The 27,112-nt window shown below is 47.6% G+C and overlaps 2 protein-coding genes across 4 annotated transcripts in view; one reads left to right on the top strand and one right to left on the bottom strand.

Moving 5' to 3' along the window:
* The window catches only part of LOC138930897 (arylsulfatase H-like), a 67,320-nt gene that overhangs the window by 37,671 nt on the left and 2,537 nt on the right, over positions 1-27,112 (bottom strand). The gene's annotated exons all lie outside the window — the stretch shown is intronic.
* Positions 5,933-27,017, top strand: LOC138929701 (arylsulfatase L-like). 3 transcript variants are annotated; one of them, XM_070289685.1, is made up of 11 exons: positions 5,933-6,361; positions 11,225-11,267; positions 14,615-14,764; positions 16,896-17,017; positions 18,090-18,212; positions 20,631-21,057; positions 21,660-21,796; positions 22,600-22,734; positions 23,187-23,349; positions 25,393-25,514; positions 26,048-27,017. In XM_070289685.1, the coding sequence occupies exons 2-11, from the start codon at positions 11,245-11,247 to the stop codon at positions 26,404-26,406; spliced, it is 1,761 nt and encodes a 586-aa protein (XP_070145786.1). In that variant the 5' UTR covers positions 5,933-6,361; positions 11,225-11,244; the 3' UTR covers positions 26,407-27,017. The 3 variants fall into 3 exon arrangements, with proteins under 3 accessions (XP_070145786.1, XP_070145787.1, XP_070145785.1); XM_070289686.1 differs by lacking the exon at positions 5,933-6,361 and adding an exon at positions 9,964-10,184; XM_070289684.1 differs by lacking the exons at positions 5,933-6,361; positions 11,225-11,267 and having other exon boundaries at positions 14,418-14,764.

Here is a 27,112-nt window from a genome sequence, read left to right as displayed (position 1 = left end):
TCCAGGAGATCTTCCCCAACCCAGGGATCGAACCCAGGTCTCCCACAGGCAGATTCTGAGCCACCAAGGAAGCCTCAAGCAGCCTGACCCATCACACAAATACAGTCTTATATAACCGTCATTCTCTTTCAGCAGTCTTTAAAGAGGTGGCCAAAGTCACGTCCTTCATTAAGAGCACCCCTGAAAAAATTACTAAACGCGTCAACTCCACTACAGAAAAATAGGACTGGACACCCTGTGTCTACCCACAGATGAGTGTGACTCAATCCACTCTGGTGAGGCCAGAAATTCTTAGAATACGTAGTACTCAGAGATTATCAGTTTTCTTTTTTTTTTAAGGAGCAAACCATTCGTCGCGATAACAGTATTGATGGATTGGAAGATAAATACGCTGGGTGAAGGAAGCCAGAGAAAGTAGTATATATCGATGATCCCGTATGTACACGCGTTTACAATTGGAGAAAATGTGAAGGGCAGAGCGAGATGGACAGAGAGAGGTGGAGAAAGAGAGAGAGAGACTGAGAGATGGAGAGACAGAAATGGAGAGGGAGAGAGAGAGAGACAGAGAATTTGCTGAAACTAACACTCAAGTCTCTTTCTTCTCCCCTGACCAGATAAAAATATGAGCATCCCCCAGGCTACATTGTCGTAAAGTTAAACTGTTTTACTCACTTGAGACGAGCTGTTCCCCCAAGCTCCTTGCATTTGTGACTGCTGCTCCTGCAAGTCCAAATTCCTCTCCCGGCCCCGAGCTCCTGTCCTCATGATTATAATTAAACACGTCTTAAGTGCCCAGGCTGGGCTTTGCTCAAATCCACCAATTATTTTTATATCTAAACATGACCTGTGGCGACTGCTGCGAACATAGTTATTTACGGAAGGAATCAGGCATCAGTGACTTTCAAGTGGTGTGACTGTGTAGTCCCTTAGTCATGTCCGACTCTTTGCGACCCCATGGATTGTAGCCCGCTGGGGTCCTCTGTCCGTAGGGATTCTCCAGGCAAGAATACTGGCGTGGGTTGCCATTTCCTCCTCGAGGGGAATCTTCCTGACCCAGGGATTGAACCTGTGTCTCTTTCACTGGAGGCTGATTCTTTCCCACTGAGCCACCAGGGAAGCCCTTTGAGTGGTATCAGTCATACACAGATAACAAAGGGGACTTCAGAAAGCTGAATTTTTTTTTTTATAAAACTTAAGCAAGGACTCCAGCCAGACGTCCAAAGCAGGGAGGAGAGCGCAGACGTGTAACAAGGAGAGCTTCAGCCTCTTCCGCTCTGCAAGCATCTTACGGACCTTTCACGGCTTTGTGGACGCCGAGTGCCCTGGGCTGCATATGTAGGTGGTGGTTTCACGGCACCCAGACCCCCTTTCTGCTAGATTCAGCCACACATCCCTCTAGAAATGCTATCACTGCACTTATTCCTGGGCATCTCCACCCTTGCTTAAAGTCTTATTATGTTGGTGAGACAGAGGACGAGATGGTTGGATGGCACCGCCGGCTCAACGGACACGAGTTTGAGCAACCTCCGGGAGTTGGTGACGGGCAGGGAGTCCCGGCGTGCTGCGGTGCACAGAGTCGCAAAGAGGCAGACACGACTGAGCGACTGAGCCGAACTGCTGTTGGTGAGAAGCCAGGGCTTAGGGAAAGAAGAGACGCCCGTGTGAGAGTGCTTCGAAAGTCTTGACGCGCTGAATCGCCCAGCTTTTCATGCAGGGTCTGTTCCTTCATTCTTGCGTATTTTCTTGAAAATCTATTTATTGTTAATTGAAACTTGCATTGGTTCCCACCAGACATCCACATGAATCAGCCATAAGTTTACCGAGGTCCCCTCCCACTTGAACCCCCCCTCCCAGCTCCGTCCCCATCCCACCCCTCTAGGTTGTCTCAGAGCCGGGCTCTGAGTTCCCTGAGTCATACAGCAAATTCCCATTGGCTGTCTATGTTACGCGCCCGGGGGCTCAGAGGTTAAAGCATTCTGCCTGGAATGCGGGAGACCTGGGTTCGATCCCTTACATATAGCGATGTTTGTTCCATGTTACTCTCTCCGTACATCCCACCCTCTTCTTCTCCCCCCCCCGCCACCCACAGTGACCCTAAGTCTGATCTCTACGTCTACATCGACATTGCTACCCTGCAAATAAGTTCCTCACCACCAGCTTTATATATATATATATACATATATATAAATATATATGCCATAGATATGCATTAGTTTATGATAACTGTCTTTCTCTTTCCGACTTACTTTACTCTGTATAATAGGCTCTAGGTTCATCCATCTCATTAGGACTGACTCAAATGCGTCCCTGGTCATGGCTGAGCAATATTCCACTGTATATATGGACCACAGTTTCTTTATCCATTCACTTTTCGAGGGACATCTAGGTTGCTTCCATGCCCTAGCTATCGTAAATAGAGCCTTCAGTCTTCTGTATTTTTGACCCTGAGGTAGAAGTTCCTTTTATTTTAATATTGATGTTTTGTTTTTTGACTGCTGGGGAGAAAAGTTGTGTCTGGTGATGAAGATTAGATTTGAGTCCCTTCCTGGGAAAGATGGGCTTTCCCTTGTGGCTCAGCTGGTAAAGAATCCACCTGCGATGCACGAAACCTGGGTTCCATCCCTGGGTTGGGAAGATCCCCTGGAGAAGGGAACGGCTAACCACTCCAGTATTCTGGCCTGGAGAATTCCATGGAATTGCCAAGAGTCAGACAGGACCGACCGACTTTCACACTTACACACTCACTCCCACTGGGAAAGATGCCCTGACATGTTTCTTTTAAAAAGTAAAAATGAACGTGTTAGTCATTCAGCTGTGTCTGACTGTTTACCACCCCGTGGACTGTAGCCCGCCAGGCTCTTCTGTCCATGGGATTCTCCAGGCAAGAATACTGGAGTGAGTTGCCATTTCCTACTCCAGGGGATCTTCCTGACCCAGGGATTGAACCCAGGTCTCCTGCATTGAAGGCAGATTCTTTAGCATCTGAGCCACCGGGAAGGCCTATGTTTATAAAAGGAGGGAGTCAAATTCAACATCTGTTCTCCCCAGGGAGGTTAAGTGGACAAGCTCAGATTAAGCACTGCCGTGGGTCATACCATGTACTAGAAATGGAAGTTGGGGCAGGTTGCAAACTCTATGTTTATCTGCTCTAAAATATGTATTTTTATCCTCAGCTTAGTTTTTTTCTTTCTTTTTTTTTTTTTTACTGAAAAATATACATAACAAAAAAACCTCCCAGGGGGCTCAGTGGTAAAGAATCTGCCTGCCAGTGCAAGAGACGTCGGGAAGATCCCCTGGAGATGGACACAGCAACCCACTCCAGGGTTCTTGCCTGGAGAACCCCCATGGACAGAGGCACCTGGGGGGCTGCCTGGGGGGCTGCCTGGGGGGCTGCAGTCCATGGGGTCACAGAGAGTCGGACACAACTGAGCGACTGAAGACCACAGCACGTATTCCACTATTGGATAGATCTCTAAATTAACTACAAATGGAACAAAGACCTTAAACAGCGGCCTTCAATATACAAAAGTCTTACAAGAAAACGGAGGATTAAATCTTCATGACTTTGGATTTGGTGATTCCTTAGCTATGACATCAGTCCTGAATATTGGTTGGAAGGACTGATGCTGAAGCTCAAACTCCAATCCTTTGGCCACCTGAGGTGAAGAATCGACTTGTTTCAAAAGACCCCAATGCGGGGAAAGGTTGAAGGCGGGAGGAGAAGGGGCCGACAGAGGATGAGATGGCTGGATGGCATCACCGACTCAACAGACATGAGTTTGAGTAAACTCTGGGAGTTGGTGATGGACAGGGGGGCCTGGCGTGCTGCAGTCCATGGGGTTGCAAAGAGTCAGACTCGACTGAGGGACTGAAATGATCTATGACTTTGAAAGTGCAAACAACAGAAGAAAGGGAAAACAGGTAAGTTTTACCTCATCGGAATTAAAAACTGGTATGTCCACAATCAGCAGAGAAGGCGGCCCACAGCACAAGAGATTTTACTTGGAGCCTCCCGTGTGTTCCTATCTCTGAATTTAACATGCATTTTACCGCACTTGGCCGCCAGGTGGCAGTCACCATCTATTTCTGCCTAAACTCTCTGCCGGCACCGTCCAGAAAGTACAGGAAAAGGGCTGATCCAGGGCTTTGAATGAGCAACCCAGGGAACGTCCTTTCTTGTCGTGACCGCACATTTTCCAGATTGTGGGTTTTTTTTTTTCTTTCTTTTTTTTTTGTTCCAAAAACCTGCATCCAAAGCGGACCAACCAGCTATAAGGAATTTCAATCCCCAACCCTCCCAGTTTCACCCGCTCTGGGGTGTGATAGCAGTCACACTGGGCTTCCCAGGTGGCATTCGTGGTGAAGAAGCTGCCCCCCAAGTCAGGAGACACAAGAGAGGCAGGTTCGATCCCTGGGTTGGGAAGATCCCCTAGAGAAGGGAAGGGCTACCCACTCCAGCATTCTTGCCTGGAGAATCCCCATGGACAGAGGAGCCTGGTGGGCTGCAGTCCATGGGGTTGCAAAGAGTCGGGCATGACTGAGCGATTCAACATCAACAAAATAACTGATTCACTTTGCCGTACAGCAGAAACTAACCCAGCATTGTAAAGCAACCCTCAGTTCAGTTCAGTCGCTCCGTCGTGTCCGACTCTTTGCGACCCCATGAATCGCAGCACGCCAGGCCTCCCTGTCCATCACCATCTCCCGGAGTTCACTCAGACTCATGTCCATCGAGTCCGTGATGCCATCCAGCCATCTCATCCTCTGTTGTCCCCTTCTCCTCCTGACCCCAATCCCTCCCAGCCTCAGAGTCTTTTCCAATGAGTCAACTCTTCGCATGAGGTGGCCAAACTACTGGAGTTTCAGCTTCAGCATTATTCCCTCCAAAGAAATCCCAGGGCTGATGAACTCTACTCCAATAAAAATTGATTAAAAAAAAAAGAAGAAATGTATGTTCTGCCACCGTATAGAAAAATGTTTCCCCTAGCCAACAGAAAAGGAAAAAAAAAAAAAAAAGGCATGACGCTGAAAAGGAGTTCACAGAGACGGTCATGCTACTGAGAGGGTAACAGGCCAGGGGTCTCCAAAGGGAGGAAAGAGGCTGTGAGTGTCAGACACTTTTTATCTCCCCCTTAAGCGGCAGGAGGAGACAAGTGTCAAGATTTTTTTTTTTCCTTCTCTATACAAAATTAAAAGGAGGTCTCTTAAAATTCTGTGTTGCTATGATGACACCTGGTTCCCCCTGAACTTAACTTTTCTCAAACCTTGAGCTAAGCAATGCATTTTTCTTACAGAAATGTTTTCTTATGGAAATGTTTTTCTTAAGCTATGTGAATGAAACTATGTGTTTGCTTTGAGATCTGCCTTTCTTTAAAACGATTCCACCTGAGACTAACTTTTTTTTTTTCTTTTCTCAAACCTTGGGCTGATAATAGCTCAACAAACCAGTGCTGGTGTCAATTGTTTTGCGGCTGAGGGATAACACCCCCTGTGGTAAGCTGTCTCAAAAGTGCTTATTGTGGGAGAGAGGTCTGGTGAAACTCCTCTTCAGCTTGGAGGTGTCTCTCTTATCTGATTAATAGCTTTCGAAGAGACACAGAACGGCTTGCTAAAAAGGGGGCGCTCTTTCTGCCCCCTTCTGATGTCTGTGTGAGAAGCTTCGTCTGTCTCTTGTATACTTGAATAAACCTTTGACACACAACAGCTCTGAGCGATCATGCCTGGTCAGTGCCCCCGGAACTGAGATCCTCTCCTCCCGAGGCCCAGAATCCCCAGGGTGTTTCAGCGCTCAGCAACAACGTTTCCGTTTCAGGTGATCAAGCTGTTGTCTGCACACACAGAAGGAGTTAAAGCCTCCTCAGAGCCGTCCTCTGTCTTTGCATTTTGGAAGCGGATGCAAGAGAAGGGGGAAAACACAGGACATTTCAGGACTAGTGCAAGGAAGCATTTTCAAGGCAACCATCTCTCTGCTTTGGGAGGCGTCACAAACGCGATGTGCCGGACATGGTCCAGCCCTACTTGTGAATGAAAAGGCTCAGTGTTCGCAGCTGTCGGAGATCCCTTGGCAAGCGATACCATCTTCTCAAGGAGCACAGAAGATCTGTTCAACAGGCAAAAAAAAAAAAAAAAAAGGACGGACGACAGGCCCTCTCTGCAGATGATCGTCTGTGCTATTTTGCAGAGTGTAAGGTTTGCTGAGTCCAAGCACAACCTAACTTGGTTCAGGCGGGACAGCTGTTACTCCGGAGAGAGAATCAGCCGCACATGCGTGGACCGCACGGACCTCCCGGGGTCAGAGCCTGAGACCACATCTCCTGCTGCCTGCTGGCCTCGGCTGCCCGGGCCCGAGACTGCCCTGCAGGTAACCCACTTTCCTTGATTTGCTCTCCAAGCAGCAGCCAGCCCGGCTGGTGACCCTCAGCCCACATGTGGCCGCCCGGCACCCCTCCAGAGTGTGGCTGTACTAAGGCAAATTTTCCTAAAAAAACAAGAAAGAAAGAAAGAAAGATATCCATGTCAGATGTTGCCTCGGGGTGGGGTTTCTGGAAGGACTGCAGAATTAAATAGCAAGAGAGGGCTTCCCAGACCTCAGAGCTGGTCTCTGCCAGACCTCGGTTCGATCCCTGGGTCGGGAAGATCCCGTGGAGGAGGGCATGGCAAACCGCTCCAGGATCGTTGCCTGGAGAAGAATCCCATGGTCAGAGGAGCCTGCTGGGCTACAGTCCACGGCGTTGCAAACAGAGGAATGCTCTGCAGAGTAGCTATCTTAGCTGCTAAGAGATTTCAGAGTGGGGGAGACTGGGCATTGAAGAGATGCTGAGATTCGAAACTGAATTGGGTCTGGGAACGCAGCCCGGAGCGTAGAGGAGAAGCGAGGCGTGCTGCCCGGGGTCTGGAGGGTGGCCAGAAAGCCAGGGGCTTGTAATTGCTTCTTCCCTGGAAGAACATCAAAGGCTGGATTATAGGTACTACTTCACTGCAGGGCTTCCTTTCTCTTTTTCTGTATCTTCTTATTTTAATGGAGAGATAAATAGCAGATAACACTGGGGGGGTCTGCCCTGTGCAAAGGGACGGTTTGGTACACATTGCGTGTTGCAATACGCTTGTGTTGACGGAGATAGCGTGAGCCAGCTCTGCAGTAGCGTCACAGTTCCCATTGCTTTTTCGTGCGTTCGGAACTATTAAGGTCTAGTTGCTTAATGACTTTGACCCTGGTATTATCTCCGGAATGTATTCACCTACACATTGCAAGGTATCCCCTCCTTTTTGAAACTCCCTCCCATCTCCCTCCCCATCCCAGCCCTCTAGGTTGACACAGAGCCCCTGTTTGAGTTTCCTGAGCCGTACAGCAAATTCCCGTTGGCTATCTATGTTACCTATAGTAATGTAAGTTTCCATGTACTTTTTCATTAAAAAAAAAAAAAAAAAAAAACCTGGATATACAGGCTTCCCTTGTGGCTCAGTGGTAAAGAATCCACCTGCCAATGCAGGAGACCCAGGTTCGATCGCTGGGTCTGGAAGATCCCTTGGAGAAGGAAATGGCAACCCACTCCAGAATTCTTGCCTGGAGAATCCCATGGACAGAGGAGCTTAGCAGGCTACAGTCCCCATGGGGTCACAACGTGTTGGACACGACTGAGCGACTAAGCAATAACAAACTATTGCATATAGGGATGACGTGGTCCACACATCGGAATATCATTTAGCCACGTCGGGGAATTCTGCCACAGGCTACAGCGTGGGCGAACCCTGAGGACATTTCACTATGTGAGATATGCCGGACAGGAAAGGACAAAGATTGTGCGGTTCATGGATATAAGCAGCGCAGACTTGTCCGATTCATGGAGACAGGAAACAGGAGGGTGGGCTCCATGGGCTGGGGGAGCCGGGTGGGCAGGAGAGGGTTTAATGGGGATGGAGTCTCGGTCTGCAGAGATGAATCAGTTCCGAACGTGGGCAGCGGGGACGGCTGTACAAGGATGTATAACTGTGCTCACTGCCACGGCGCTCTGCATGTAATGATGGAGACGGGAAATTCTGTGATGTATGTCTGTTGCTGTGTAGTCGCCAAGTCCTGTCTTACTCTTTTGCAGCTTCATGGACCGTAGCCCCGCCAGGCTCCTCTTGTCCATGGGATTCTCCAGGCGAGAATATTGAAGTGGGTTGTCGTTTCCTCCCCCAGGGGATCTTCCTGACCCAGGGATCGAACCCAGATCTCCTGCATTGGCAGGTGGGTTCTTTACCACTGAGCCACCTGGGAAGGAATTTCATATTGATATGACATGACCTTCCATACAGATCTTTTTAAATTAATGTGTGTTTACCACAATTAAAGGGCAATCAGGCCTTCCCTGATGCTTCAGCTGGTAAAGAATCCACCTGCAATGCAGGAGACCTGGGTTCGATCCCTGGGGTGGGAAGATGCCCGGCAGAAGGGATAGGATACCTACTCCAGTATTCTTGGGCTTCCCTGGTGTCTCAGCGGCTGAAGAATCCACTGCAATGCGGGAGACCTGGGTTCAGTCTCTGGATTGGGAAGATTCCCCTGGAGAAGAGAAAGGCTACCCACTAAAGTGTTCTGGCCTGGAGAATTCCATGGACCTATGTATGGCCCAAGGGGTTGCAAAGAGTCAGACACGACTGAGCGACTTTCACTTTCATCAGAATTAAAAATGAAAAAATATGTACTAGAGATCATGTCATATGGATTTCTTATCACTTCATTTTGCATTTTCCTTTCTCCTGCTTCCTGTATGTCGGGGATCAGAAACCTCTGGTGCCTTCCACAAACTCAGCCTGCCTTTGGAAATCCAGTTTTACTGACGGACAAGCTCAGCCGTCTGGATGGTCAGGGGCCACGCCCTTCTGCAACGGCAGAAAGAAATGGCAGCAACTGGGCCAGCTTGGCAGAAAAGCCCAAAATATTAATCACCACGTTCTTGATAAACACATGTTCTACTTTCTTTTTTTTCCCTCTCTTTTTCTTTCTTTTTTTGCTCACACCTCAAGGCTCACAGCATCTTTGGTCTCCGACCAAGGATTGAAACTGGACCCAGAATTAACAGCATGGAATCCTAACCACTGGACCACCAGATGGGGGGAGGGATGTCTTTTTTTTTTTTTAATTTTTGAAAATGTTACTTATCGATTGGACCATGCTGGGTCTTCATCACTGCTTGAGTTTTCTCCAGTGGCAGCGAGCAGGGGCGCCTCTCTAGCTGTGGTCTGCGGGCTTCTCTCTGCAGTGGTGTGTCTTCTTGCCCAGCACGGGCCCCAAGCTTCTGCAGCTGCAGCTCGTGGCCTCAAGGGCACCGGCTCAGTTACTTGCTGCTCCGAGGCACCTGGGATCTTCCTGGACTAGAGATCGAACCTGCGTCTCCCTCTCCGGCAGGTGGATTCTTTACCACGGGGCCACCAGGAAAGCCCTTACATTCTTTTTCTCTCGAGTCACATCAGGCCTCAGACACAAAAGGCAGAAACCCAAAACCAGCTGGTTTATTTTTTCCTGGTGAAGTTGAACGAGAGTTCCAACCAGGACGTACCCACTCCAGCCCACCTCCTGCAGTCTGGCCCCAAGGACATTGCTTGGACAGGCTTGCCAGGTGGCTCAGTGGTAACCAACCTGCGCACAGGGCAAGAGAAGCAGGAGTCCTGGGTTCAATCCCTGGGTCGGGAAGATCCCCTGGAGGAGGGCACGGCCACCCAGTGCGGTATTTATTCTTGCCTGGAGAATCCCAGGGACGGAGGAGCCTGGTGGGCTGCAGTCCGTGGGGTCGCAGAGACTCGGGCAGGACTGAGTGAGCACCCAGGTTGTTTGCACACTGGCCCCATCTGATCCAAGGACCTTCCTCGAGGGCATGCCAGGGCCTGGTCACACGGAACACGCCTCCACCTGCCGCTGCACCGGAACATCCGCGTCATCTCGGGTTTGTGCAAACAGGATCAGTAAACCATAACCTGGGTGAGATCCGAGGATGCCAAAACCTTCAGGGGAAACACAGCTTTGCCTGCCGTTGTTGTTCACGCTCTGAGTCAGATCTGACTTTTGCGACCTCGTGGACTGTAGCCCCGCCAGGCTCCTCCATCCGTGAGATTCTCCAGGCAAGAAGACTGCAGAGGGTTGTCATTTCCTCCTGCAGGGGACCTTCCTGACCCAGGGATCGAACCTGTGTCTCGTCTGCCAGGTGGGTTCTTTAACTACTGAGCCACCAGGGAGAATCTCGCTTCCTGGCTCCATATGTGGGCCTCAAGGTCCATCTGGACCGAACCAGGCTTCCAGCAGCCCCACTTGAATCCAGAGCGCCTCAGGGACTTCCACCGCTAGGGAGAAACCGCAGTCTGTTTGGGGGCCTCAAAAGCAATCATCCTCTCTGTCCTAAGCTATATCTAATGATGTCTGCGTTCTGCATTCTGGGGATGGTGTCTGGTGTCTGTAAAGCTTCTTCCGTAGGGAAGAGCACCGCTTTGGTTCTTTTTTGTTTCCAGATTAACTGATTGACTACTTATGGTCGTGCTGTGTCTTCTCTGCCGTATCGGAGATCACAGGCTCTGGGGCTCACGGACTTTAGCATTTGTGACCCACGGGCCTCACTGTTCATCGGCAAGAGGGATCTTCCCAGCCCAGGGATGGAACCAGCGTCCCCTGCACTGGCAGGTGGATTCTTTCCTGCTGAGCCACCAGGGAAGCCCCTGTTCGCTTTTTTTTGTTGCTGTTGTTGTTGTTTTGACCACACTGGCCAGCATGCAGGATGTTACTTTCTCCGACCAGAAACTGAACCCACGCCCTTTGCCTTGGAAGCACACCGTCTTAACTAGTTGATTGCTAGGAAATTCCAGGAAGAGCCGTCCTTTATGGGTTTTTTTTTGTAGTTTTCGCAGGCTATTGGCAGACTCAAAATTTTCCCTCTTGGTGTTGAAACTCTTGAAGATACTCAGTGCCCTGAACTGACTGGCCTCAGAGTTCAGCCGTGTCTGACTCTTTGCGACCCCATGGACCGGTAGCCCACCAGGCTCCTCTGTCCATGGGATTCTCCAGGCAAGAAGACTGGAGTGGGTTGCCATGCCCTCCTCCAGGGGATCTTCCCCACCCAGGGACTGAACCCACTTGTCCTACGTTGCAGGCAGATTCTTTATTTTTTTTTACCACTGAGCCGTTCTGTTACTACGTTATCAACTGTTCCATCTCTGCTGCCCATGTTAGTATATACCGCTTTATTTCTTACAGGAAATAGGAGGAAAGAGGCCATGTTACGTCTGGAACACTCTTGGTAAGACAGGGCTGTGTGCAATGGGTCATCTTCTCTGTCTGCCCCTGCGTCTCTTCTGGTCAGTGTTTCAGAATCCGCTGATAGTAAAGTGATCTTTCTCAGTCACTGATCACGCCTCTTGGACTATCCAGGGGACTCAGATGGTAAAGACTCTGCCAGACTTGGGTTCAATCCCTGGGTCGGGAAGATCCCCTGGAGGAGGGCATGGCAACCCAGCGCAGTGTTCTTGCCTGGAGAATCCCATGGACAGAGGAGCCTGGTGGGCTACGGTCCCTGGGCTGCAAAGAGTCGGACACGACTGAGCAGCTAGCAAATGTACGACAATACTGCTTCCGATTTATGCTTTGAGTTTTTAGCCCCCAGGAATGTAGGATCTCAGCTTCCTGACCAGGGATCAAACCTGTTCTCCCTGCACTGAAAGGCAAAATCTTAACTGCTGGACTGCGTGAAAAAAAAAAAAAAAAAAATTCAAATGCCTAAGAGACGTATTCAAGCCCTTCTGAAATGGGATTGATACTATATATTTTAAAAGTGTGAGTTGTTTTAACTAAGAAAAAAAATTCAAATGCCTAAGAAAGTGAAAGTCGCTCAGTCATGTCCGACTCTTTTCAACCCCATGGACTATACAGTCCATGGAATTCCCCAGGCCAGAATGCTGGAGTGGGTAGCCTTTCCCTTCTCCAGGGGATCTTTCCAACCCAGGGATTGAACCCAGGTCTCCCAAATTGCAGGCGGATTCTTTACCAGCTGAGTCACAAGGGAATGTATTTGAGCCAGAAGAGATGTATTGAAACTCTTCTGAAATGGGATGATAGTATATATTTTTAAAGTGTGAGTTATTTTTAACTATCTGAAATCTGAAATAGGTTGATAATATTTAAACAAACAAAAAAAAAAGAGTATGAGTGTTTTTAACTCAAAAAAAGGGAAAAAATATGCCTAAGAGATGTTTGCAAACTTTTATGAAATGGGATGATAATTTTTTTAATTATTTAAAATTTTTTTACATTAAAAAAATTTTTTTATTTAAAGAGTATGAGTCATTTTTAACTAAAAAGAAAAAAAGCCAAATGCCTAAGAGATATATTCAAACTCTTCTGAAATGGGATGATAATATATATTTTTAAAAGTGTGAGATGTATTTCACTAAAAGAGAAAAAAATTAAATGCCTAAGAGGTGTACTCTGGCTCTTCTGAAATGAGATCATAATATTAACAAAGTGTGAGTTGTTTTTAACTAAAAAAGAAAAAAAGTCAAATGCCTAAGATATGTATTCAAATTCTTCTGAAATGGGATGATAATATATATATATATATAAGAGCATGAGTCATTTTTAACTAAAAAAAAGGAGGGGGACTCAAATGCCTAAGAGATGTACTCAAGTTCTTCTGAAATGAGATGATAATATTAAAAAAAAAGTGAATCATTTTTAACTAAAAAGAAAAGAAGAAAAATCAAATGCTTAAGACATGTATTCAGGCTCTTCTGAAATTCGAAACTAATATTAAAAAATAAAAGTATGAGTTGCTTTTAACAAAAAAGAAAATGCCTAAGAGATATATTCAAACTCTTCTGAAATGGGATGATAATATATATTTTTAAAAGTGTGAGATGTCTTTCACTAAAAGAGAAAAAAATTAAATGCCTAAGAGGTGTACTCGGGCTCTTCTGAAATGAGATCATAATATTAACAAAGTGTGACTTGCTTTTAACTAAAAAAGAAAAAAAGTCAAATGCCTAAGATATGTATTCAAATTCTTCTGAAATGGGATGATTATATATATATAAAAGAGCATGAGTCATTTTTAACTAAAAAAAGGGGGGAAAAAACCTCAAATGCCTAAGAGATGTACTCAAGTTCTTCTGAAATGAGATGATAATATTAAAAAAAAAAGTGATTCATTTTTAACTAAAAAAAAGAAAAAGTAAATGCTTAAGACGTATTCAGGCTCTTCTGAAATTCAAAACTAATATTAAAAAATAAAAGTATGAGTTGCTTTTAACAAAAAAGAAAATGCCTAAGAGATGTATTCAAACTCTTCTGAATTGGGATGATAATTTAATATAATATATATTTAGAGCTTTCCTGGTGGCTCAGCTGCTAAAGAATCCACCTGCAATGCAGGAGACCCCAGTTCGATTCCTGGGCTGGGAAGATCTGCTGGAGAAGGGATAGGTTACCCACTCCAGTATTCTTGGGCTTCCCTTGTGGGTCAGTGGGTAAAGAATCTGCCCGCAATGCGGGAGACCTGGGTTCGATCCCTGGGTTGGGAGGAGCCCCTGGAGAAGGGAATGACTACCCACTCCAGTATTCTGGCCTGGAAAACTCCATGGACTGTATAGTCCATGGGGTCGCAAAGAGGGAAAAAAAAAAGAAGAAAAATAAAATGCTTAAGACACGTATCCAACCTCTTCTGAAATTCAGTGCTAATATCCAAGAAAAGTGTGAGTTGCCTTTAACAAAAAGGAAATGCCTAAGAGATGTTTTCATCTGAAATGGGATAATAACATATTTAACTAAAAAAAGAAGAAAAAATATTGAATACCTAAGAGATGTATTCAAACTCTTATGAAATGGGGTGATAATATATATATTTAACAAAGTATTATATTTAATTAATATATATTATATTTAATATAATATAACATATTTTTAAAAAGAATAAAAAAGAATCAAATGCCAGAGAGATGTATTCAAACTTTTCTGAAATGGGATGATAATATATATATTTAACATAATGTAATATATATTTAATATATTATATCTAATATAATGTAACATATTTTTAAGAAGAAAAAATAATCAAATGCCAGAGAGATTTATTCAAACTCTTCTGAAATGGGATGATAATATATATACTTAACATAATATAATATGTATTTAATTAATATATTATATCTAATATATTTTTTAAAAGAAGAAAAAAGAATCAAATGCCAGAGAGATGTATTCAAACTCTTCTGAAATGGGATGATAATATATATATTATGTATAATAAAATATAATCTACAATTCATATATATTTAATGTAATAGAAGATACAGTTTTAAAAAGAAGAAAATAAAATCAAGTGCCTAAGAGATGCATTCAAACTCTTCTGAAATGGGATGATTATATATATTATATAATATAATATACATTTAATTAATATGTTATATTTAATGTCATATATATTTTTAAAAAGAAGAAAAACGAATCAAATGCCTAAGAGATGTATTCAAACTCTCCTGTACGGGGATGCCCCTCTCAGAGTCCCCTGAACGAGTGCCCCCAGCTTTCCGGCTCGCAGAAGCTGTGTGCTTGGACGGAACCCCGCGCGCAGCCTTGTCTGGCCTTGTCTTTCAGGAGCTGGCTGGCCCTCGCAGTCGCTGCGCTTCTGGGTCCGAAACCCTCGGCCTGCGGCCCTCCACCTGGTCCCCGGCCAAACATCCTCCTTCTGATGGCGGACGATCTCGGCATTGGAGACGTCGGTTGCTACGGCAACACCACCCTCAGGCAAGGACCGCAGAAAGGCTTATCTGACACCCGGGTGCAGAGGTCCACGATACGCCATCTGACCTTTGGTTTAGGCAGTTCAGCCTTGAACAGAGTTGTGCTCACATCCATTCTTTGCATTTTATCGGGCTTCCCAGGTGGCTCAGTGGAAAGGAGTTCGCCCGCCAAGGCAGGAAGTGCGGATTCCATCCCTGAGTCGGGAAGATCCCCCAGGGGGGTGGTGGGGGAGGGCATGGCAACCCACTCCAGTATTCTTGCCCGGAGAATCCCGTGGACAGAAGAGCCTTTGGGGGTCTACAGTCCGTGGGGTCGCAAAGAGTCGGACACGGCTGAGCCGCTAAAAACACTTGGGTCTTGCATCCTTCCCACGCCTGCACTCAGGCCAGCTCAGCTGTATAGTGTAACTGACTCACTCTGATGTACAACAAAGTCTAATGCAACATGGTGACTCAATGACACACCCATACAGAAAATTTAAAAATAAAAAAGACTGAGAGTCGTAAGCGGGGAGTCACCCTGGCCTCTCCCCTCTGGATATAGAACAGCCAGGACATCCTCTATTGAACATGAACATCCTGTTGAGGCTGAGATCTCAGCCTCAGTGGTACAGTGTGGAAGCTTTTGATAAACAGTGCAGTTGAGTGATATTTTCCTGGTGGTCCAGTGGTTAAGACTCTGCCTTCCAACACAAGGGACCCAGGTTCGATTCCCGCTCTGGGAACTAAGGTCCTGCAGGTAGCGGGGTGTGGCCAAACATTGAAAAACAATTGTGCAGTTGATGTTTCTTTGAAGGTTCGGAAGACATTTGAAGTTTTGCCACTGTTTGTTTTTTGTTGCTGCTATTACTTTTCAATGGAGTATAGTTGTGTTACGATCCTGCATTAGTTTCTGCTGTACAGCAAAGTAAATCAGCTACACGTGTACCTGTATCCCCTCTCGTTTTGGAGTTTCTTTCCCATTTAGGTCACCGTGTAGCACTGAGCAGAGTTCCCCATGCGGTACTGTGGGTTCTGACTAGTTATCTATTTTATAGGTAGTATCATGCTAACTTGTTTCAGTCATCTCCAACTCTCTGTGGCCACCACGGACTGTAGCCCACCAGGCTCCCCTGTCCATGGGATTCTCCAGGCAAGAATACTACAGTGGGTTGCCACGCCTTCCTCCAGGGGATCTTCCCGACCAGGACTCAAACCTGGGTCTCCTGCATGGGCGGGTGGGTTCTTTACCTCTAGCACCACCTGAGAAGCCCACAGTATCAGTAGGGTTTACATGTCAATCCCAAACTCCCAAATCATCCCACCCCACCACCCCCACCCCTCATTCCCTCCTTGGTACCCATACGTTTGTCTCTCCATCTGCGTCTCTCTTTCTGCTCTGCAAACCAGTTCATTGGTACCATCTTTCTAGATTCCACATATATACGCTCATATGCGATATTTTTATGTTTCTGACTCACTTCAATCTGTACGACAACCTCTAGGTCCATCCTCACCTCTGCAAAGTCATTGCCTTTTGATCATTCCTAAGGCGGTAAAGACGGAGAAGGCAGTGGCACCCCACTCCAGTACTCTTGCCTGGAAAATCCCATGGATGGAGGAGCCTGGTGGGCTGCAGTCCATGGGGTCGCAAACAGTCGGACATGACTGAGCGACTTCACTTTCACTTTTCACTTTCATGCATTGGAGAAGGAAATGGCAACCCACTCCAGTGTTCTTGCCTGGAGAATCCCAGGGACGGAGGAGCCTGGTGGGCTGCTCTCTATAGGGTCGCACAGAGTCGGACACGACTGAAGTGACTTAGCAGCAGCAGCAGGGTGGTAAAGAATCTGCCTGCCAGTTCAGGAGACGCAGGTTCGATTCCTGGGTTGGGAAGATCCCCTGGAGTAGATTAAAGCAACCCACTCCAGTATTCCTGCCCGGAGAATCCCATGTACAGAGGAGCCTGGCGGGCTACAGTCCCCGGGGGTCACAAAGAGTTGGACACGATTGAATGAGCCTGCACAGGAACTCAGGGGGTTGTTCATGGGTAATTGCCAGTTTTTCTATCAAGTAGGATGTCACTCTGCTTTACGGAAAGAAAAACCAAGTGTTGGTTTGCTAAGGATTAAGAGAGTTAATGTTTCCTTCCTCAGGACTCCAAACATTGACCGCCTTGCGGCGGATGGCGTGCGGCTCACCCAGCATCTGGCCGCTGCCCCTGTGTGCACGCCAAGTAGAGCGGCGTTTTTAACGGGCAGATACCCCCTCCGATCAGGTTGGTCCTTCCGTCTATCTAACCACACACTGGACAGGAACACGCTCTCTGTAACTAATCAGGCATGAATTGTTCAGTACAGGGTCGGGAGAATGCGCCAAGTCCCCCTGTATTTTTTTTTTAAGGTTTTTGTTTAATTGTGGTCCAAGTCACATAATATACAACATCCTGTCTTAACCATATTTAACCACAGAGTTCAAGGGCTTCCCTGGAGTCTCAGACGGTAAAGAACCTGCTTGCAATGCAAGAGACCTGGGCTCGATCCCTGGGTTGGGGAGATTCCCCTGGAGAAGGGCACAGCTACCCACTGCAGCAATTCTGGCCATGGACTCTACGGTCCATGTGGTCGCAAAGACAGGGACACGACTGAGTGCCTTTCACCCACAAACTGAAACAGTGTCCCCCTTAAAGACAACGTTGCCCTAACTAGAGAAAAGCCCGCTGTCAGCCAGGAAGACCCAGAGCAGCCAAAAAATAAAACAGACATTAAAAAAAAATTATTTTTTTTAAAAGAAACTTCACTGCGTGACAATATCAGAGATAAACCCCATGAGGTCAACTCATGTCGGAAGGTTAAATTTCCCATCCCATATTGAGTCATGGAGATTTCCACCAAATGCTCTGAGTTGAAAATAATAAAAGTAGAGACTTTCCTGGTGGTCCAGTGGCTGACTGTGCACCCAACACAGGGGCCCTGAGTTCAATCCTTGCCCACAAAGCTGAGACCCCCCCACACGCACAGTTAACAGATCCTGTGGGCCCACCTAAGATCCAGCACAGCCAAGTCGATAAAAGGAAAATATTAAGCAGGTGACTCAGACCGTGAAGAATCTGCCTGCATTGCAGGAGACCCAGGTTCAATCCCTGGGAAGGGAAGATCCCCTGGAGAAGGGCCTGACTACCCACTCCAGTATTCCTCCCTGGAAAATTCTATAGACAGAGGAGCCTGGTGTGTTACAGTCCATGGCTCACAAAGATTCAGACAGGACTGAGTGACTCACAGTTTACAATAGCAATGATGATACAACTCAATGTCTGACTGTAACATCTCTCTGCACACCATTGATCAAAGGTATGGTTTCCAGTCAAGGCCTCCGTGTTCTTCAGTGGACAGCGGTCTCTGGAGGACTTCCGCCCAGTGAAATAACTTTTGCAAAAATACTGAAAGCTAAAGGCTATACCACCGGACTCGTAGGTATGTACACTTTCTAAGGATTAAGCACATTACTATTTGTTTCTTCTGAAGACTTTTATACTGGACTCAGTTTAGACAATCCCAATTTTGTTGGCAACATCCAAAGAACCATGGTCAGGAGCCAAACAGTATTGAGCACATTATTTTTATAGGGACATTTAATTCACCTATGGGCTTCTCTGATAACTCAGTTGTAAGGAATCCGCCTGCAATACAGGAGACCCCAGTTCGATCCCTGGGTTGGGAAGATCCGCTGGAGAAGGGATAGGCTACCCACTCCAGTATTCTTGGGCTTCACTTGTGGCTCAGCTGGTAAAGAATCCACCTGCAATGCGGGAGACCTGGGTTTGATCCCTGGGTTTGGATCAATACTCCAGTATTCTGGCTTGGAGAATTCCATGGACCGGGTAGTCCATGGGGGTCACAAAGAGTTGGAGATGACTGAGCGACTTCCATTTTCAATTCAACTAAAAAGTTTGCAAATGAAATAGTATTGGAAATACAGCAGAATTTCTCACTGTACATAAAGCTCCATGTATGCTGGAATGTTGCTACCCAGGTTGCTTCATGCAAAGTAGATGTGCCAGAAATATCAGCTTAATGAGATATTTGCCATTTCATACAAATTTCTGATACATTCTGATTTAAAAGCTTAGAAATTGGGCAGGGGTTAGAGTAGGAGTTTGGGATGGACATGGACACACTGCCATATTTAACATGGAGAACCAGCAAGGACCTGCTGGGCAGCACAGGGAACTCTGCTCAGTACTCTGTAATAACCTTATGGTCCCAAGGGGGTTGAATGGGGGAAGGGATAGTTAGGGAGTTTGGGATGGACATGGACACACTGATGTATTTAACTTGGAGAACCAGCAAGGACCTGCTGGGCAGCACAGGGAACTCTGCTCAATGTTCTGTAATAACCTGATGGTCACCAAGGGGAAGGATGGGGGAAGGGATAGTCAGGGAGTCTGGGATGGACATGGACACACGGCTGTATTTATCATGGAGAACCAGCAAGGACCTGCTGGACAGCACAGGGACCTCTGCTCAATACTCTGTAATAACCTTATGGTTCCCAGGGGGAAGGATGAGGGGAAGGGATAGTCAGGGAGTCTGGGATGGACATGGACACACTGCTGTGTTTAACATAGAGAACCAACAAGGACCTGCTGGACAGCACAGGGAACTCTGCTCAGTACTCTGTAATAACCTTATGGTCCCAAGGGGGAAGAATGGGGGATGAGGGGAAGGGATAGTCAGGGAGTCTGGGATGGACATGGACACACTGCTGTGTTTAACATGGAGAACCAGCAAGGACCTGCTGGACAGCACAGGGAACTCTGATCAATGTTCTGTAATAATCTAACTGAGGAAAAATTTTGAAAAAGAACGTGCATACGTATCACTGATTCACTTTGATGTACATCTGAAACTAACAGAACACTGTTAATAATACTCCAATATGAAATAAAAATTTAAAAAATAAAAATATAACTGCAAATCATCTACAAGACAGCATTGGAGGCATCACAGATGTGGCGGTAACAAAGTTTCATCAGGACGCAAAATCTCCCTAAGGTTCCCACTGACGCCCACATGGAGCTCTAATCTGTGGCTGCTGTTCAATCGCTCAGTCGTGTCTGACTCTTTGTGACCCCATGGACTGCAGCACGCCAGGCCTCCCTGCCCTTCACCATCTCCCAGAGTTTGCTCAAGCTCGTGTCCATTGAGCTGGTGATGCCATCCAACCATCTCCTCCTTTATTGCCCCGTTCTCCTGGCTTCAATCTTTTCCAGCATCTGGGGTCTTTTCAAATGAGTCCGTTCTTGGCATCAGGTGGCCAAAAGATTGGTGCCTCAGCTTCAGCATCAGTCCTTCTAATGAATATTCAGGACTGATTTTCTTTAGGATGGATTGGTTGGGTCTCCATGCAGTCCAAGGGGCTCTCAAGAGCCTTCTTCAACACCACAGTTCAAAAGCATCCATTCTTTGATGCTCAGCTTTCTTTCTGGTCCAACTCTCACATCCATACATGACCACTGAAAAAACCATAGCTTTGACTTAGATGCACCTTTGCTGGAAAAGTTATAGAGTTCTCAACTGAGAAACAAGAAGATGCAGGCAACCCACAGGTGTTTCAAAGGATGATCAGACTCTGAGATGGAGTTGGTGATTAGCTACAAGGGGCACCGGAAACGCAGGCAGAGGAACGCCCTGCCTTGACCCAACCTGGCCAGGTTCCTTGGGAAATAACAGCAAACACTTTCCCCTGCCCAGCTGCCTGCATCCTGACCTCATCCCACGACCCAGCAGAGAGAGAGGCCGCAGCAAGCACGTCCTTAGCCACTCACCAAAGGATGAAAGGGCCATTGTTACATCTGCACACTTTTTTTTTTTTTTTTGCCTGTTTTCCAGGAAAATGGCATTTGGGTCTCAGCTGTGCGTCTCCCGACGATCACTGCCACCATCCGCTCAATCATGGCTTCGACCATTTCTACGGAATGCCATTCAGCATGATGGCGGACTGTGAGCGCTGGGGACTATCCGAGAAGCGTGCGGTCCTGGAGCGTCGCCTCGACGTCTGCTCCCAGCTCGTGGCCCTGGCCACCCTCACACTCACAATCGGGAAACTCACCCGCCTGATACCGGCCGCCTCCTGGACGCTGGTCATCTGGTCGACCGTCGTGTGCCTCCTGCTCTTCGCCACTTCCTGTTTGGTGGGCGCCCTGATCGAGCACGCGGACTGCTTTCTGATGCGGAATCATTCCATCGCACAGCAGCCCATGCGCTCTTGGAAGACGATGCCGCTCATGCTCCGGGAGGTCTCATCCTTCATCAAAAGGTGAGTGCAGAAAGGCGCTTCAGGGTGAAGACGCAGCCCATATCTCCTTCTTCCGAAATGGGTACGTTGTTGTTCGGTCACTCAGTCATGTCTGACTCTTCGTGGCCCCATGGACTGCATCAGGCCAGGCCTCCCTGTCCATCACCAACTCCGGGAGCTTACTCAAACTCACGTCCATCGAGTCAGCAATGCCATCCAACCATCTCATCCTCTGCTGCCCCCTTCCCCTCTTGTTAATAGGTATTTTTTTTAAAAAAGTGAAACTCTTAGTCGCTGAGTCATATCTGACTCTTTACGACCCCATGGACTGTAGCCCACCAGGCTCCTTTGTCCATGGGATTCTCCAGGCAAGAATACTGGACTGGGTTGCCGTTTCCTCCTCCAGGGGATCTTCCCGACCCAGGGATCGAACCTAGGTCTCCTGTATTGCAGGCAGATTCTTTACCAACTGAGCCACCAGGGAATCCGTATGGTGATATAGTTCTGGCTCAGAAAGACGATTTTGGTACAATGGAGGCTGGGTGACATTCCCTGGAACCCAGCTGGGTCCCCTGAAACAAGTGCCCGAGAAAGAAGGCCAGGTGTGTTGTATCGGTTTTCAGAAACAAGCAAGGACCTTTCCTCCTCTTTGTGTCCTTCCTGCACGTCCACACCCCTCTTGTCACGACTGAGAACTTCCGTGGGAGGAGTGCCCACGGGCTTTACGGGGACAACACTGAAGAGATGGACTGGATGGTGGGTAAGTAGCTTGTCTTCGTTGCTGTCCGAACACGTTAACGCCTGCTTCATACTCACCTCTGCTCCCTCTTTCTTCTCTATCACCTTCTGTCCCCTCACTTTTACGTGTTCGCCGCATTGTCCTAAGTCTCATGCACCCTTGCAGCGCTCCTGAAATTTTTTGGAGGCTGAATGGGGCATATAATATGAAGAGATGTATGAATCTTAGATCAAAGATGCTTTCTGATGGTTCAGCCTCCGAGTCTGAACAAGTCTTTGCGACCCCACGGACTGCAGCACTCCAGGCTCCTCTGTCCTTCACCATCTCCTAGAGTTTGCTCAAATTCGTGCCCATTGAGTTGGTGGCAATATCTTATCATCTTATCCTTTGGTGCCCCTTTCTCCTCCTGCCTTCAATCTTTCCCAGCATCGGGGTCTTTTCCAGTGAGTCAGCTCTTCCCATCAGGTGGCCACAGGACTGTAGTTTCAGCATCAGTCCTTCCAATGAATATTCAGGGTTGGCTTCCTTTAGGATGGACTGGTTTGACCTTGCAGTCCAAACAACGCTGAGAGTCTTCTCCAGCACCACAGTTCGAAAGCATCAGTTCTTTTGTGCTCAGCTTTCTTTATGGTCCAACTCACACATCCGTACATGACTACTGGGAAAACCACAGCTTTGACGCCACCAACTACAATACCACACGTCTATTACTGATCACTCAGTATGCTTTCATACTAAAGACTCCTTTTTCATGAAGCAATCCAAAAATTTGGTGAAAGACCGTTTTCAGTTTTGACCACCTCGGACACATCTGTTCTTTGCAGGCCAGATCCTTGAGACTTTGGACACAGAAGGGTTGACCAACAGCACCCTGGTTTATTTTACATCGGATCACGGCGGATCCTTAGAGGCTCAGTTTGGAAACAACCAATACGGTGGCTGGAATGGGGTATATAAAGGTGAGAGTGAGGCATTCCCGGATGTGTCTGCTGCCTTCATCTCTTCCCAGTAATTCTTAACCCTTCCTCTGGAATGTGAGTTTACAAAAGCAGAGTCACAAAAATCAGAAGAACTCAAATGATCACCGTGGTGGACGGAATCATGTTCCCCAAAGACGTCCACGTCCTTTATAGACACGTGGTTGATAGAATAGTGTCCCCAGAGGTGTCCATATGCTGACCCCCGAGTGGTGTCTCCCGAGACAGTCACATCCTGACCCCAGTATGGTAGAAAACCCACACCCAGATTAATAAGGAAAATAAAATCTGGCCGTGTAGGAGCTAAATGTCCTCATGTCATTAAACAGAGAGGGACAGAAAGAGTGATTTACAATGGACAGAAGGCTTTAGTCACCCAGGGAAGCAACCCCTGATTTCCAATCACATTCTTTCCTATTCTCGTTTAAACACAGGCGGCAAAGGCATGGGCGGCTGGGAAGGCGGGATCCGGGTCCCGGGGATATTCCGGTGGCCCGGGGTCCTGCCGGCCGGCCGCGTGATCCACGAGCCCACCAGCCTGATGGACGTCTTCCCCACCCTGGTCCACCTTGCGGGCGGCCAGGTGCCCCAGGACAGGTAAGGACCGGCCCAGAGAAGGCAATTCCGTTTTGCCTAGAGACAGCATGTGCGTCAAACACCACTGTCCCTTTCGTTGGGCCTGAAACACCCATGAGATCGGTACCTGGAAAAGCATTCGTCATTAGGGGCTCCGATATTTGCTTTATGGGGTATACATGTCCTTCTCCTGAGTTAAAAGTGCAGCCTTTTGAGTATAAGGACGAAGGTTGCGGAAACACACCCATACATTTACTAACAGTTCGTCACGAGAGTCCTTTTCACGTAGCCTGGTAGGGACTTTGGTGTTTCCGTTTTTTCCCCCCCTTTAAATATTATAGAGACTTCCCTGGAAGCCTGGTGGTCGAGACTCTGTATTTCCAAGGCAGGGGTTGTGGGTTCAATCCCTAGTTAGGGAACTAAGATCTTAGTGCAGCACAACATGGTACCCCCCGAAATTATAGAAAATTTGGGAGTAAACGAAAGAAAATAAAATAATTTCTTAAACTTGCTAACACAGAGATGAATACATAATTCATTTACATGATGAAAGTGAAAGCATTAGGCGCCCAGTCGTGTCCGACTCTTTGCAACCCCATGGACTATAGCTCGCCAGGCTCCTCTGTCCATGCGATTTTCCAGGCAAGGATACTGGAGTGGGTTGCCATGCTGTTCTCCAGGGGATCTTCCCAACCCAGGGATGGAGCCCCAGTCTCCTACATTGCAGGCAGATTCTTTACCATCTGAGCCAGCAGGGAAGCCCCATATTATATGATACCTATACACTATATGTATTCAGATACATTTTATATACTTGTATATATATTATATACTTGTATATGTGTGCATGCTAAGTCCCTTCAATTGTGTCTGACTCTTTGCGATGCTATGGACTATAGCCCACCAGGCTCCTGTCTGTCTCCAGGCAAGAACACTGGAGTGGGTTGCCATGCCCTCCTCCAGAGGATCTTCTCCATCCAGGGATCGAATCCAGGTCTCTTAGGTTTCCAGCACTGGCAACCGAGTTCTTTACCACCGCTGCCACCTGGGAAGCCCCTATTCGTATATATATACATATTTACATATTTGTATAAAATATGTCTTAAGTATAGCTCTAGATATACATGTACATATCTATGTATATTTAGACACCTTAATGCATGGACAAAAATTTTAATGGCTTTACAGTATTCTTTCAACTAACCTCTTATAGGTGGACATTAGCCTTGTTCCTTAAAAAAAAAAAAAAAGGCAAAACCTGGCTTTGACATTTTACTGCCTGTCATAATTATCTTTTTAGTAAAAATCCCTACAAGTTGAATTTCTGGGTCATACTCTATGCCATTTACAGGTAAATTTCTTGATATATTTTGTGTATGTGTTATATATGGCCTATAGATTATATATGTATATTTGTATATATGATATACATTATATGTTTTTATGTACTAATTATTGTGTGTGTGTATATATACACACACACATACATACATATATATATGTAGTGTGTATATGTGTGTTAGTCACTCAGTTGTGCCCAACTCTTTGTAACCCCATTGGCTGTAACCCACCAGGCTCCTCTGTCCATAGAATTTCCCAGGCAAGGATAATGGAGTGGGTTGCCATTCCCTTCTTCAGGGCATTTTCCCAACCCAGGGATGGAACCCAGGTCTCCTGCATTGCAAGCAGCTTCTTTACCAGCTGAGCCACCAGGGAAGCCCCATGTATAGCGTATACACACATACTTATTTTATTCTATGTATTTATGGAATGATTCCAGGTCTTGTGGATGCGCAGCACACATTCGGTGATGAGTTAGAGCTCCAATCCGTATAAAACCAAGCAGCTGTTTCCCAGACATTAACCCATCCGTGCATTCAGAATAAGGCTGGGTAGACCTTTGCTTCAGCCCCATGCAGGGGGCGGGGACCCGCCAGGCTCTTCCAAACAAAGGTCCTTCCTGCAAGCGGATGGTGTATCAGCTGCCCGCCGGGGCTCACTAAAGGGTCTCTCCCGCCTCCCGGCCGCCCCGCCCTGAGTCCGCCCCCTCGCTCCCACCTGCAGGGTGGTGGACGGCCGGGACCTGCTGGCCCTGCTCCAGGGGACCGCGCGGCACTCAGACCACGAGTTCCTCATGCACTACTGTGAGAGCTTTCTGCACGCCGCCCGGTGGCACCAACGCGACCGTGAGTCCGCTGCACGCGGGGGCCCGGCTTGGCCTCCGCTCTCCTTTTCTGCTCCTTCACGCCTTCCATTTATTTCCACGGGATCGCCTTTACTTCCTTCTTGGCGGTATTTTGCATCCGATCCCAGGAGCATCCTTTAGTTGTGAATCATTCTGCCCCATGGGAAGGGAATGCTTTCGTATGGTTTTGTCGCTATGGTTTCAGTCACTAAGTCGTGTCAAACTCTTTGGCGACCCCATGGACTGTGTGAAGCCCCCCACCCCCCAGGCTCCTCTGTCCATGGGATTCTCTGGGCAAGAATACTGGAGTGGGTTGCCATGCGCTCCTCCTCCAGGGAATCTGCCCGACTCGGGGTCGAACACGGGCCTCCCGTGTTGCAGGCAGATTCTTTACCGTCTGAGCCACCAGGGAAGCCCACGCTTGGCCCATCCACCCCAAACATGCTCAGAAGACTGGCCACCGTCCGTCCTTAACCTTCAGCTAAGTCCACTAACTGAATCAGTTAAATTGACTAATTCTCGCCCTTCCTCCAGGAGGCGCAGTGTGGAAAGTCCACTTTGCAACCCCCGTCTTCCAGCCGGACGGTGCAGGCGCCTGCTATGGGCAGGCAGTGTGCCCCTGCTCAGGAGACAAGGTGACCCACCACATCCCACCGCTGCTGTTCGACCTGTCCCGAGACCCTTCCGAGGCCCACGCCCTCACGCCGGACACGGAGCCGTCGTTCCACCTGGTGGTGGAGACCGTGGCCCGGGCCGTGGAGGCCCATCGACGGACGCTGAGCCCCGTTCCGCTGCAGCTGGACGCGGCGGACAACACGTGGAAGCCGTGGCTGCAGCCGTGCTGTGGGCGGTTTCCCTTCTGCTGGTGCGATCGGGATGCGGACTCACGATAGGAGCCCAGCTGGGAATACCCGCTCACTGGGGTCAAACAAATATAAAACATCGGTGTGGAGTCAAGTCGCCTGCCTGTGTGGGCTTGAATGCTTTCACCTAGAATCCAGGCTTGGGGTTGGTGCGGGGTGGTGGGAAGGAAAGGCTGAGATGTATGAAGAGTAACATGGAAACTCACATTGCAGCTGTGTTGTGCCAGACTCTTTGCGACCCCATGGACTGTAGCCCCACCAGGCTCCTCTGTCCATGGGATTCTCCAGGCAAGAATACAGAAGCGGCTTGCCAAGCCCTCCTCTAGGGGATCTTCCTGACCCAGAGATCCAACTGCATTGCAGGCGGATTCTTTACCAGCTGAGCCACCAGGGAAGCCCAGAGGAAACTTCCATGACCACATGTAAATTACATAAGCGATGGGGATTTGCTGTATGACTCAGGGAACTCAAACAGGTGACAACCTCGACGGGTGGGACGGGTGCAGATGGGAGCAATGGTCAAGAGGGAGGGGACATATGTATACCTATGGCTGATTCATGTTGAGGTTTAGCAGAAGCCAACCACATTCTGTAAAGCAATTATCCTTCAATTAAAAAGATAAATCAATTAAAAAAAAGAATCCAGTACTTGTCTGTTTTGACTTTGAGAAAGACAAATATCATATATTAATGTACATAGGAGAAGGGGATGACAGAGGATGAGATGGTTGGATGG

Source organism: Ovis canadensis, chromosome X (genome assembly GCF_042477335.2).
Source record: "Ovis canadensis isolate MfBH-ARS-UI-01 breed Bighorn chromosome X, ARS-UI_OviCan_v2, whole genome shotgun sequence".
In the NCBI taxonomy this organism is placed as follows: domain Eukaryota; kingdom Metazoa; phylum Chordata; class Mammalia; order Artiodactyla; family Bovidae; genus Ovis; species Ovis canadensis.
Note: the sequence above shows the minus strand (reverse complement) of the source record. Positions and strands in the feature narration are given on the sequence as shown.